At 54.2% G+C, this 12177-nt stretch overlaps 2 protein-coding genes across 3 annotated transcripts in view; one reads left to right on the forward strand and one right to left on the reverse strand.

The window, feature by feature from the left end:
* Nucleotides 1-12177, reverse strand: part of CHRAC1 (chromatin accessibility complex subunit 1) — an 873427-nt gene that overhangs the window by 804818 nt on the left and 56432 nt on the right. The window lies entirely within an intron of this gene.
* Nucleotides 282-12177, forward strand: part of KCNK9 (potassium two pore domain channel subfamily K member 9) — a 102643-nt gene continuing 90747 nt past the window's right edge. For both annotated transcript variants that reach the window (XM_050800239.1, XM_050800240.1), the window contains exon 1: nt 282-692. In XM_050800239.1, coding sequence (XP_050656196.1) covers nt 410-692 — 283 coding nt within the window. In that variant the 5' untranslated portion in view covers nt 282-409. The remainder of the gene's footprint in view (nt 693-12177) is intronic.

Here is a 12177-nt window from a genome sequence, read left to right on the forward strand (position 1 = left end):
CGCGCGGTACCCAGCGGGGCCGCCCTGCATGGCCCTGCGCAGTGGGGCGGGCTGCTTCGGCCGGGTCTGGCGCAGGGTGTCCGGGTTCCCGGACGCCTGGCCCCGGCGCTCGAGCAGCCTCCTGTGCCTGTCCGCCTTCTCGGCTGAGCCCGGGCCCGCGCCGCCCCTGCCCCGCCAGCCGCCTCGCGGTGGCGGTGGCTGTGGCGGCCCCAGCGGAGGGGGCCCCCCCCAGCCTCCCCGCCCCCCGCCTCCCCGCTGCTGCTGCTGCTGCTGCCGCCGCCGCTTACAACTTGGAGGCGGCGGCGGCGGCGGAGGAGGAGGCGGCGGCGGCCGCCGGGCGCTGCAGTGGGACGCGCGCGGCTGTGAGCCTGCGGGACATGCCCCCCGCGCCGGCTCCTTGCTGGCGGCCATGAAGAGGCAGAACGTGCGGACTCTGTCCCTCATCGTCTGCACCTTCACCTACCTGCTGGTGGGCGCCGCCGTGTTCGACGCCCTCGAGTCGGACCACGAGATGCGCGAGGAGGAGAAACTCAAAGCCGAAGAGATCCGGATCAAGGGGAAGTACAACATCAGCAGCGAGGACTACCGGCAGCTGGAGCTGGTGATCCTGCAGTCGGAGCCGCACCGCGCCGGCGTCCAGTGGAAATTCGCCGGCTCCTTCTACTTTGCCATCACGGTCATCACCACCATAGGTAAGGGCTGGGCGCGCCGCCGGGCTCCCGTGCCCCGGGAGGAGTCCGGGGAGGCGGCTGAGCGCGCGGCGCAGGGCTGGGTGCAGGGCGTCGAGGGTTAAACGCAGCCTCCCTTGGGGGCCTTCCCGCAGCGCCCCCTCCTCTCTAGGGAGCCCCCACCTCTGCGGCGCCTCCGAGCCTCACCCTTCGGGGACCCCACCCGGTGCTCTCCACCGCGCTGGTGTCTGGGCCGGGCGTGCGAGCCCCGAGCGAGTGTGCCTGAGCCGGGAGGGCGGAGGCGCCACTTTTGCGAAGAGAGTGGAGCGCTAAGAATAATCCCATAGCAGACACCCACCCACCCACCGCCCCGGCGCGGGCTGGGCTGCGCGGGGCTCTAGAGCCTTACACTTACTACCTCTCTGGGAGTTGGAGAGGGCTGGCCTGGCACCCATGGCTCCCAGAGGGACTCAGGTGGCAGGGGAGTGCGCCTGAGGCATGGGAGGCACTGACCCTCCGTAACCCCTGGACCCCCCTGCAGGCTTCGCTGAGCTCAGATTTCATCTTTCTTCCCCGGGTCCTTTTTCTCCCTGAGTTCCAGTTCTGGAGCTTGGACTTCCCAGGCCCCTGGGAGGAGAGAGTTTGCTCTCTGGTGCTTGCGGTGGGGGTGGCAGCCCCTCAGTTGCCCTCAGTAGAGGTGGAGAGTGGGGGCAGGGCAGAACCTGCCCACTCCCTAGGCTGTGACAATGGGAAAGGCCAGTCTAGATATTGCCCACAAACCAGGGAACTTGAGCCTCAGTCACGAGAGGGGGTCCAGCTGGTAAACTGCAGGGATGCCTGCCAGCCCCACTGCCAAGGGCGCTATTCACAGAGTAGGGTCTCTGGTGGGTCCCGAGGGCAGTGTCCCCTCTAGGGCTGGGGGCTGGGAGGACTCCCAGACGTTATACTTGGAGACCTGTGGGAGCTGGGGCAGGTCCCTTCATCCGGGTGGACGCTGTGGATACCCTGCATGGCAGGAGGCAGGGTGGTTTCTCTGTGGTTCACTTGCCCCAGTGAGGCAGGCTGCCTCTCTAGGGCCATCTCCTTGGACCTGCCAAGGCCAGTGTGTTAGTGGGGGTGGTCTGTTTCCTGCACCCCTCAGGGCTTGACACTCCTGTGCCCTGGGCAGGGACCTCTTCCTTCCCCCCTCCCTCCTTCCCAGCTCCTCCTGTCTCCCTTCTCTGGACCTCCTCTTCTAATTTCCCTCTTGATATTTTTCTTTGTCTGGAAATCTCTGCATACTGAAAAAACAGGATTTCTCAGTGCCATATGCAACAGGAAGCGCCAGCACAGGACGGCTTGTCTTTCCTTCTTGGTTGAAAATACTTTTTAGAGAGTCATCTTGTTTTAAATGTTTAATTCATTGGTGCAGGTTTTTCTGTTTGTGAAGGAAATTGTCCTTCTGTTATCTACATAATCAGCTTGGCTCTTGCTTGCCCCACGCCCTTTGCCCAGCACCCCAAATACAGATGACTCCTTCCCTTCCCACACTGTGATTCCTGCATCTGAGAGGGCCAGTCATTCCCATCATCTCTGGCTTTAAACTGTGGCAGTGGCACGCAGATGCACAGGGCAGTGATTCTGGAGGACAGGGGCCTGTGTGCTGGAGAGCTGGAGAGTAAGAAATACGCCTCTGAAACTGGCCACCCCTGGGGAGAGGAGAAAGCCCCAAGCCCCTTAAACATGCCTTTCGGGTTGAAGATGGAAGACAGGTGAAATTGGCTAGCATACTGGCTTCCAGTAGTAAAACAGGCACATAAAATGCTTGGCTGATCCCAAGAGTTGAGCTGCAACATTGAGGAGAGGATTGGTGTTAAAAGCAAACCCTGAAATGTGCCAGTTTTCCTTAAGAAATACATTGTTGAGACTGATGAAGTTTTTATTGAGGTCTGTTTCTGTGATTGATTCTGATTGGTAGCTTTGGGTGTATGCCTGTCACGGTTAAAACTCCAAAGAGAAGCTGTCAAGGGAAGTGTAGCTTAATGGAGGCTGTCGGCTTCGCTCAGGGCTGTGGGACTTGTACGAACAAGGGACCAGAGGCCATCTGAGGAATTCGCTGATTTTCCTTGCTTCCTTCTTTGGGCTTTCCACTGATTTTCTGGAAAGAAAGGTTGAGAAAAAATTGTGTGTGTGTGTGTGTGTGTGTGTGTGAATAAAACACAGCTCTAACACTAACATAGCTATCCTGTTGTGGAAAGACATTCAACTTGGAACCCACAGACCTGACTTGGAATCTGAATTCTGCTGTAGTGTAAAGACCATAGGGAGGGCATTCCCCAACTCCTGACCTCAGTTTCCCCACCTGTAGAAGGGATGTCTCACAATAACTACCTGACAGGCTGACTTTTAAGGTCCAGGTGAGATTCCGTGGGCTGCAGCTGCCAGGCACAGTGTGGCTGGCGCTTAGTAGGAATGGAATCTGCGCTCTTGGACGAAGCCTGATTGAGCCTCCGCTCTCTGCCGTACGAAGCTGTTTAGCAGAAGAGCTCAAATTTACAGGAAACAAAACACCTTTCCAGTTAATTCTGTTATTTTCTTTTTTTAATATAAACGCAAATTAAGGTGCTCCTAGGCCTAGAACAAAACCCGGTCCCAAGCCTTGCCCTCTAAGGATTTGTCTGCTATTGGGCAGTGATATTAATGAGTCAGGTTAATCTTCATGGGCGTTCTGATTTTTAATCTAACCTTGAGCTATTTCTTGAGCGTGCTTTAACTTTTTGTCCAAGTCTCCAAGGCTGGGACGGGAGCCGCTAGTGCTGGGCAGCCACGAATGAAGGCTTCTTCTCAGATGCAGCTATTAGCTTGCTCTGTGAGATGGATTTTTAAAACGTATGTAATTACCACTTCGCGTTGAATCTGTGGCCGCGCCTTCCTAAAAGGCTTTGGAGGGATATTACCCTGAGTCCCGCCCCAGCTCTCTGGGGATCCCAGGACATGGTGACCACTGTCATAACCAGGGAAGAACGGGAGTCCAGCTGGGCCCCGCAAAGGATAAACTCAGTTACATCATTTATCAGGCTCTGTTTCCATTCCTCCCCATTTGCTTCCTTTGATGTCTGTGCCACTTGTAGCTATTTCCGCAGAGATTATGTTTAGTTCTAAACTTGTGAAGTGCTAGACCTTTGCATGGGAGACCCTCGTATGTACCCTGTAGTTTCCTTTTGATTAGGGGTTCAGTCTGATCTGCCCCCCAACCCCCAACCCACCACCTGTTGGTGGAAGTGATGAAAGTCAGGAGTGCTGGGCCAGGGTCTGGACAGGGGTGGAGGAGTTTTATTTGGATTTGGCCTGCTTGGGGCTAAAGCTCAGTTGTGTAAGGGACCCCGGGAACATACGTGTGAACTTCCTACAGTAGGCGCTTTAGCGTCTCCCCACAATCTAACAGAGTTGCAGTCTCCCTGACACTTCTTTTTCCAATCTAACATCTGTGACCTGAGCTGTTATCACCTTCAGGATCATTAAAAAAGAAGAAACCATGCTTAGAAATCAGGTCTCATCTGCAGAGTGTGGAGGACAATTTAAAATCGGGTTTGGGCAGGGAAGGAGAGGTGGGTTTTTCCTTTTCCTGCTACAGTTTGCAGGAAGGGGAGCCGTACATCAGGGGCAGTATTTCCCCAGAACCTCAGGCCCAGCTGAAGCTAGGAGTGGTTGCTGTGGGAGTTGAGCTGACTGGCTGGGGGCAGAGTACATTCTGAGAAACAGCTTTGGGGCTCCTGGAGGTGCCTTGCCCCCAGGCCTGTACCTGCTGGAAACAGAGTGCTTTGGGATAGCTTCCTTTTCTCATTCATAAACGGCACCTTCAACAGACTTTTTGTGAAACAGACAGCATTTTCCATTTTTTTCCTGGCACTCTTGGTGTGGTTTTTGGTACACAGTTCACACTCTGTGCGAGCACCTGGCCCTGCCTGGCCTGTGCTGCTCCAAGGCTCTGAGGCTCTGGGGACAGTCTAGATGACAAGATAAGGTCTGGCCTTGAGCAAGGAGGAGGGAGCTGGAAACCCAAACAGTTGGTTGCAGTCCAGGGGCAGCTAACCCCAGTGGCTGCTTGAACCCGTTCCCTGCCATCCTGCTTAACACATGCAGGGGTATGCTCCTTGGTTGGCTCTTTGAACCCATCTTACAGGTGCTTGCCCTCCAAGAAGTCTTCCCAGCCTTTGCTCTCACTGCCTCCCTCAGTCCCAGCTTTTTTCTTTAATAAGCACTATGTTTTCTGCTCCAGGCCCTAACTGTGTGTGTTTTCCCTGCAGGGCCAGGACAATGCCTGGGCCAGAGTGGGCTTCTTGGAAGGGCTGCAGAATACAAGCAGCCCCAAGCAGACCCCACAGGCTGGTGCCAGAGGAGCACGGAGCCTCCACACGCATGCACTCACCTCCCTCACTTTATAGATCAGGAAACTGAGGCAGATAAGGCCACGCACACTAAGGCAGAAGGTCTTGAACTCTGTGATGCAGTTGGGATCTCCTTACTGAAGGCTCCAACCGTGGTGTTTTCCCTGGGGTCAGGGCTGGGCTCGCAGAGTAGTCCATCATGTTTTTCCTTCTCCCTTTTTAGCTCTACCCTTCGGTAAAACTGCCCAGCAGACCCAGATGAGGGGCTGCCAGTGCTCCATGGGGTGGACCCAGAGGAGTAGGGCCTCCTGGGTAATGTTCAGCAGAGTAGCTGGCCACGCTGGTGAGCCAGGAGATGCCTGTGGGCAGCTCCTCTCCCCCAGACCCTTCTCAGACCTGGGCTCACTTAGCCCTGGGCCCTGTAGGAAGCACTGCCTCTTTATAGATGTCATGGATGAGGCAAAGAAATGGGGCAGAAGTGGGGTTTCTTCTGATTCTGGGGTACATCAAAGAGACATCTCGGTATGCAGAGACACCCAGCATGGTGCTCTGAGGAGGGGTGGGAATCAGGTGAGACCCAGGAGTTGGAGATACCCATTGCCTTCACCTACTCTTTCCTGGGTCACTTTCATCAGTGGAGTCTAAGGAGGTCAGAGCAGTAGGTGAAACAGGCCTCAGTATACGCCTCTTCCTCCATGCAGCGGTTATTCACACCTCCATCTCTCCATTTACAGTGTACTCACTTAGTCCTCCATGCACCTGCTTATTCACATATCCATCCACCCACCTACCCAGCTATCTACCATACATCTGCCACCCATCAATCCACCCATCTACACATCCATCCATCTATCCCCATCCATCCTCCCATCCACCCACTTATCCATCCATCCATCCATCCATCCATCCATCCATCCATCCATCCATTCACCCGTCCACTCACCCATCCACCATTCATCTACCCACCATCCATCTATCCATCCACCATTCATCTACCCATCCATCCATCTACCATTCACCCATCTACCCACCTACCCACTCACCCATCCATACACCCATCTACCCACTCATCCAACCATCCACCATCCATCTGTCCACCCACCCATCTATCCATCCATTCATTTACCATTCATCCACTATTTATCCATCCACCTACCCATCCATCCACCATCCATCTGTTCCCCTACCCATCCACACATCCATTAATCCATTCATTCACCATGCATCCCTCCACCCATCTATCTATCCACCATCCATCCATCCACCCATTCATCCTCCTACCCACCTACCCATCCATCCATCTATTCATCCAACCACCCACTCCTTCATCCATCCACCCATTCACCTACTTATCCATCCATCCATCCATCCATCCATTCATCCACCCACCCACTCCTTCATCCATCTACCCATTCACCTACTCATCCATCCATCCATTCATCCACCCACCAACCCACTTACCCATTTATATCCATTTACCCACTCATCCATCCATCCATCCATCCATCCACCCACCCACCCACCCACTCATCTATTCACCCACCCATCCACCCACTCACTCACCCATCCATCCATCCGTCTATTTATCCACCCATTCATCCTTCTGTGTATTCCCTCTCTTCTTCCCTCCCTCCTTCCCTCTCTCCTTTGTGTGCTCAGTGGGTCCTCAACTCACTTGCTTATTGGATGGATTTCTGCCCCTGTCTTTCCATGCGCTGGGTGGGAGCCCTGTGCTGGTGGGAGGCACACAGTGGTGAGCAGGCACAGTACCCTGACTAGAGCCTCAGTGTTAATGCCTCAGTGGCCTCCATGAAGGATCTCCAAGATGTTCTAGCCCCATCTCCTTCCTGTAAATGGTGAGCCAATCCCAATTACTCGTGATTTTTAAGCATTTTTATTTAAGTATAACGTCCTTATAGAAAAGTGCACATTTCACAAATGTATTGCTCAGTGAATTCTCATAAGGAAATCTTGTCCATGTAACCAGCACTCTGAACAAGAGACAAAACATTACTAGTACCCCAGAACCCCCCACACTAGTCATCTCGAATGCCTCCAGTGGTAAAGAGCTCATTATGTAACACATAATGAAGTGGTGATGGATGTGTTTAGATGAATGTTGAGATGGTCTCTTGTGGGGTTCTGATCTGGTGAGGAGAGGTGTGTGCATGTGGGTTGGGGTGGCTTCTCTTCAAGGGGCTGCTTGTCTCTATAGTGGTCACCCGAGGAGGAACCAGCAGATGTACATTTAGAAACTGGAACATGGGGGGCTTAAACCTGGAAAATGAGAGGGATTTTAGCCCACAGATGCGAAGCTGAGCCTGGAGTGGGAACGGCATGCTACAGTGGCCCAGGGAGCTGGTCCCAGAGGGTTGGCCCCTCTGACTCAGACTGCAGCAAGCAGCTCCGGGCTGTGTGTACACCAGCCACCCAGAGGATGAGGGAAACATGGAGAAAGAGATACAATGCTGGTTCTCAGCAGAGCCCCAGGAACTAGGAGGCAACCAGCCCAGGTAGGCTGGGCTGATAAAAGAAAGGCAGTGGGCATTCTTGAGAGAGCCCCACAGGCAGAGGAATTCTGGGACCCGAGAATTGGAGGAGGGTCCTTCCCACCTCCAGATGGAGCACCCTGCCATGGCCAGCCTGAAGAAGCCTGGAGTCTGGGGTCCCTTTCCTCAAGGGATTTTGTCGTGAGGGTCTCTTTTTCTTCCCATCCCCACCTGGGGCTCCACCTGTAGAAAGCTCTCCCTTTTTAGGTCAGGGCACTCACTGTGTAGCTTATGATCCTCCGAAGGGAGGGCTGAGTGGAGCTTGGCCTCCCTCCTGTTCTGTAACAGCCTGTAGGGATTTGGGGATAGCCTTGGGCTCCCGAGTTTCTTCCAATAATGCCATTTGTAGCCAGTTCCTCTCCTCTGAGCAATTTTAGCCTGTGTGTGCTTTCCCAGTCCAGTCTGAGCATTCAGGGAGAGCTGACCATCATCTCCTCTTGTCTACACAATATACTTCTGTTAATGTCCTCAGTTGGTATACTAGCTTTTCTGGGTAGCCCCTTCCTGCATTAACTTGTTTTGAGCACATGTACTTCCATTTTGTGCTACTAAGCAAAAGTGTCCCTGTCTTGCATTGGTATGGTCCCGAATACAAACCCTGCCATTGACACTTCAGCACAAAGCAGAATTATGTGCTAGGGACCAAGAAAGGAAGAGATGGTTGATGGAAAAATTCATGGCAGGGAAGATGAGAAAATTCAGGCGCATCTGTGAGTGTGCTGGCCTGGCTTGTCAGGACACCGTGGGCGGATGTCAACCTCGGGGCCTGAAAGTCCCTCCAGCTCACAGTTTGCTGGCCTCAGCCCAACCATGCCCTTGCATGGGGTCTTGGAGTCAACCAGCCCTGAGTGATGGAAGACCCTGGCCGAGGAGTGGCTGCTCGAAGGTGGTACTAGGTGAGTGGGGTGGACCTGCCCTGAGTCGTCCTCATCCTTATCACAACTTGAGCCCTGGGAGGGACCAGTAGGTGGCAATGGGGTGGAGGGAGGGGGCCGGAGTAGAGGAGGGTGGGCTGGAGCTTGGGGTGGCGGGTGGTGGGTGGAATGTTGGTGTCAGGGATGCTGGGCCAGGCATCTGGAGACTGGGTGGCAGGTCCCTACCCTACCCCTGGTCAGCCATCCAGTGAATGGGCCATGATGCCATCTGTTGCTTGGGCAGGATTTCAGGGGCTCCTCTGTGGCCTCTCTTGTGAAGGCACACAGCTGGGAAGCAGGCAGGCCCGGGGTGCCAGTGCCTTGCAGGGTGGCTCACATCTGGCTTGTGCCCCATCCCAGAAGCCCAATCCCAGGCACACTCCTTAAGCCTGGGCTCCCTCATCTATGAAATGGGGACGGAGAGCTCAGAATTTGTGTCCTTGTAAGGATGGGAGGAAATGTATCTGAAAGGTTTCCTCGCCTCCTCCACCCAGGAGCTGACGAGTGGCAGCTTTGTTGTGACGGTGGTCATTTGGGCACGCTCATTAGGGGACGGTCACCTGGGTCTGGTTGTGCTCTGTCCACTCTCGGCAAATTCACTTTCAACTTCCCCTCACCACTTCCTCACCACCCCCCTTTCTGCTGCCGCCCAACCCCTGATCCTAATCTCATGGCCCCAGTCCTAGCAAGGGGCCACCTGAGGCCCCCTCTGACTGAGAAATGCTCCTCAGAAATGGAAATGCTGCTACCATCCAGTGGACGGGGGCTGGGATGGTGTCAAGCCGGGGGCTTTGGGGGCCCCAGGCTGCATTCAAGGTGTCTCTGTGTTGGATTGGTATGGACTCAAATACAAGCCCTGGCTAGTTCAAGGAGTAAGATTTCCCCAACTCAGTTCTGTTGGGATACTATGGCTTCCTGGGACATCACCTTCTACTCCACCACTGCAATGACCTTTAAAAGCCCATGGCTGCCATCTTCCCCCTGCCCCAGACTCCAGCAGCTCCCCATCCCCTGCAGAGTCAGACCCAGGTCTTTAGCTCGCAGCCCTTTTCATCCTCCAGCCCTGCCCAGGCCCTGTGACCACAACTTCTGCCCTGTGTCCGGCTCTGCCTTCCTCTTTTCCCCAATTGTCCTTTATCCTCTTGAGCAAAGGACTTGTTTCTTTGCTCCCCAGCCCACTGTGCCTCAGTCTCCTGAGTAGACATCCGGATTCCCCAGGGGCTGCTGGTCTCAGGCTCCCCTGCACCTGGCCAGGCCCACAGCAGGTGCTCAGGGAAGGCTGGCTGGATGCTGGCTTGTACTCCTGGCTCCCCGAGAGCAGGAGCGGCTGAGAGCTGAGCAGTTTAGGGTGACATCTTTCTGCTTGGTTGTGCCTCGGGACCACTGGGCAGGTGCAGGACAGGCTGCAGCCTTTTGAACTAAAGCTGTTGCTTTTAATGGAAGACGACAGGTTAGGGATCCATCCTGCTGAGTGGGGAGCTTCTCACTCAGGCTTAGATGTGTGATCTTGGTCCCCAAGGCCACCTGCTGGTGCCAGGCCTCTGTGAGTCTGCAGGGCATCTGGCAGGAAGAGATGCCTACTTGTGAAATAGACATTGGCTATCACTGGCCCTGTCAGACATGTGAGGTGCAGCCCACTCAGGAAGGTGAGAGGCCTTTACCTGCGGCTGATGGGCACACAGTGCACCTGTGGTGTTTGTCAGAGGTGTGGAAGACAGGCATACATCTGGGATGAGCTTGTCAGGTGGGGCTGGGGTGAAAACTCAGGTGAAGTTGAGGTAAATCTCTCAGGTGGGCCTGGGGTGAGCCTCTCAGGTGAGCAGGGTGAGCTGCTCAGGTGGGGCTGGGCTGGTCTGCTCAGGTGAGCAGGGTGAGCTGTGTGATATAGAGAACTGTGGGGTGGACACTTGGTTTCTACATTTGAAGCAGAAGCTCTAGGCAGCATTTTGTGTCAGGGCAGCATGGGTGCATTGCCCCGTGTAGTCTGGAAACAGGCAGTGCCAGGCCACTCATGGGTGCCAGGGTGTGGGCATTCAGTCGGGCGTGGGTGGGAGCTGCTGATACCGGGTGGCCCTAGGCTGAGCTTACTTGGGCTGCAGGGAAGGGCCCAGCACAGGGATGCCGTGGGGCCTGGGAGAAGATTCCCCAGTGAGTCTGGCCTTGATGAGAGGCTCTCCCTGTGCAGTTTCCTGGAGATAACTTCTTTGACAGCACCCAAGTGCTGAGGAGCTCTTGCAGTTGGGGAAATTGGTCTGGTGTCTGTTTGGGACAGTGTTCAGGCCATAGGTATCCAAACACTAGGGAGGGGGAAGCCAGTGTGTGTTGGTTCCCCAAATAACTTTTATACTATGGGAAAGGGAAGGTTGGCAAGCCACGGCAGAGTGTTTCATGAAAGGGAGGAAATTCCCCATGACTCTCCTGCGACCCCCATGATCACGTCCAAGAATGGCTTCAGCATACCATGTTCACCTTCTTGTCATTTCCCAAAGGTGCTTGCTGACTTTATCATTTCATTAGAGTGGATCATGTAGAGATCGTGTTCAGGTGCCTCTAGCAGAAAACCCAGGTAACAAGGACTTGAGCAAACAGCTGTTTTCTCTTTCTTGGTTGCAAAGTGTGGGGCAAGCAGACGGGCTGACAGGTGGCTCCACAATGCCTTGAGAGCGCAGGTTCTTTCCAGCTTTCTGCTCAGTCATCTTAGCTTGGCTTTTGTCCTCTGGTTGGTGTCTCATGGTTCCATGGTGGCTGCTCCACCTCCAGCATCCTCTCCAGCATCCCTCCTGGCAGGAAGAAGAGGAAGAATACAAGTCAAAGGCATGCACCAGCTGAGCCTGCTTCTTTCTAAAGAACCTTCCTGGACGACCCACCCAACGGCTTCTACTTATATCTCATCAGCCAGGACTATGTCTTATGACCAACTCTAGCTGCAAGAGAACCTGGAAAATGGGGCTTTCTGCTTCTCAAAGCAAGGTGGGGTGCGGCTGGTGAGGAGGGGGTGGAGTCAGGTGTTGGGAGGTACCCACGGGGTCTGTGGTGATAATGCACAGCATTTCAGAGCCCCTTTTCTCTTTAAGTTTACATCACACATTACCTTGAGTTTCCACAGAGTGAAGGGGAATGATTTTAATGGCTATATATCCACTGAATGAATGGACACTTAACTATTGAACCATGCCTCTATTTGTAATGATTTAATGTATTTTTTCTTTTTTTAGGCTAACTATTGATAATACTTTGTTGGACATCTCTGTGTGTGTGGATTCCGTGAGGTCCTCCTTTAAGGGTTTGCTGGCTGTAGTGGGATCAGCACATCAGAGGGCACAGCACTCAGTTGTGTTACTATGTTGTTTCCATCAACAGCTGTACAAGCAGGGGTGGGTCTTCTAGCTTCACTGCAACTTCAGCAGCCCTCGGCAATGTCGAAAAAGTTTCTGATGTTCTTACTATTTCAGAATGTTTTCCTAGCGGTCTTCAGGTGGCCTTGGAAAGGCAGCTGGGACAAGCTCATGTGGAGCTGGAAAGCTGGTGTCCACAGTGAAATCCTTGCTCACCCCAGACACAGCCAGTCCAGGGGGATCTGCAGTGTACTTGTGGACACATGAAATGAGGAGGGGGAAGAGAAGGGAGCCTGCAGACCCAGTTCAGCTCCAGGGAGGGAAACAGTTTGCCTTGGCAGTCT

The sequence above is a fragment of the Macaca thibetana genome, chromosome 8 (assembly GCF_024542745.1).
Source record: "Macaca thibetana thibetana isolate TM-01 chromosome 8, ASM2454274v1, whole genome shotgun sequence".
NCBI classification, from domain to species: domain Eukaryota; kingdom Metazoa; phylum Chordata; class Mammalia; order Primates; family Cercopithecidae; genus Macaca; species Macaca thibetana.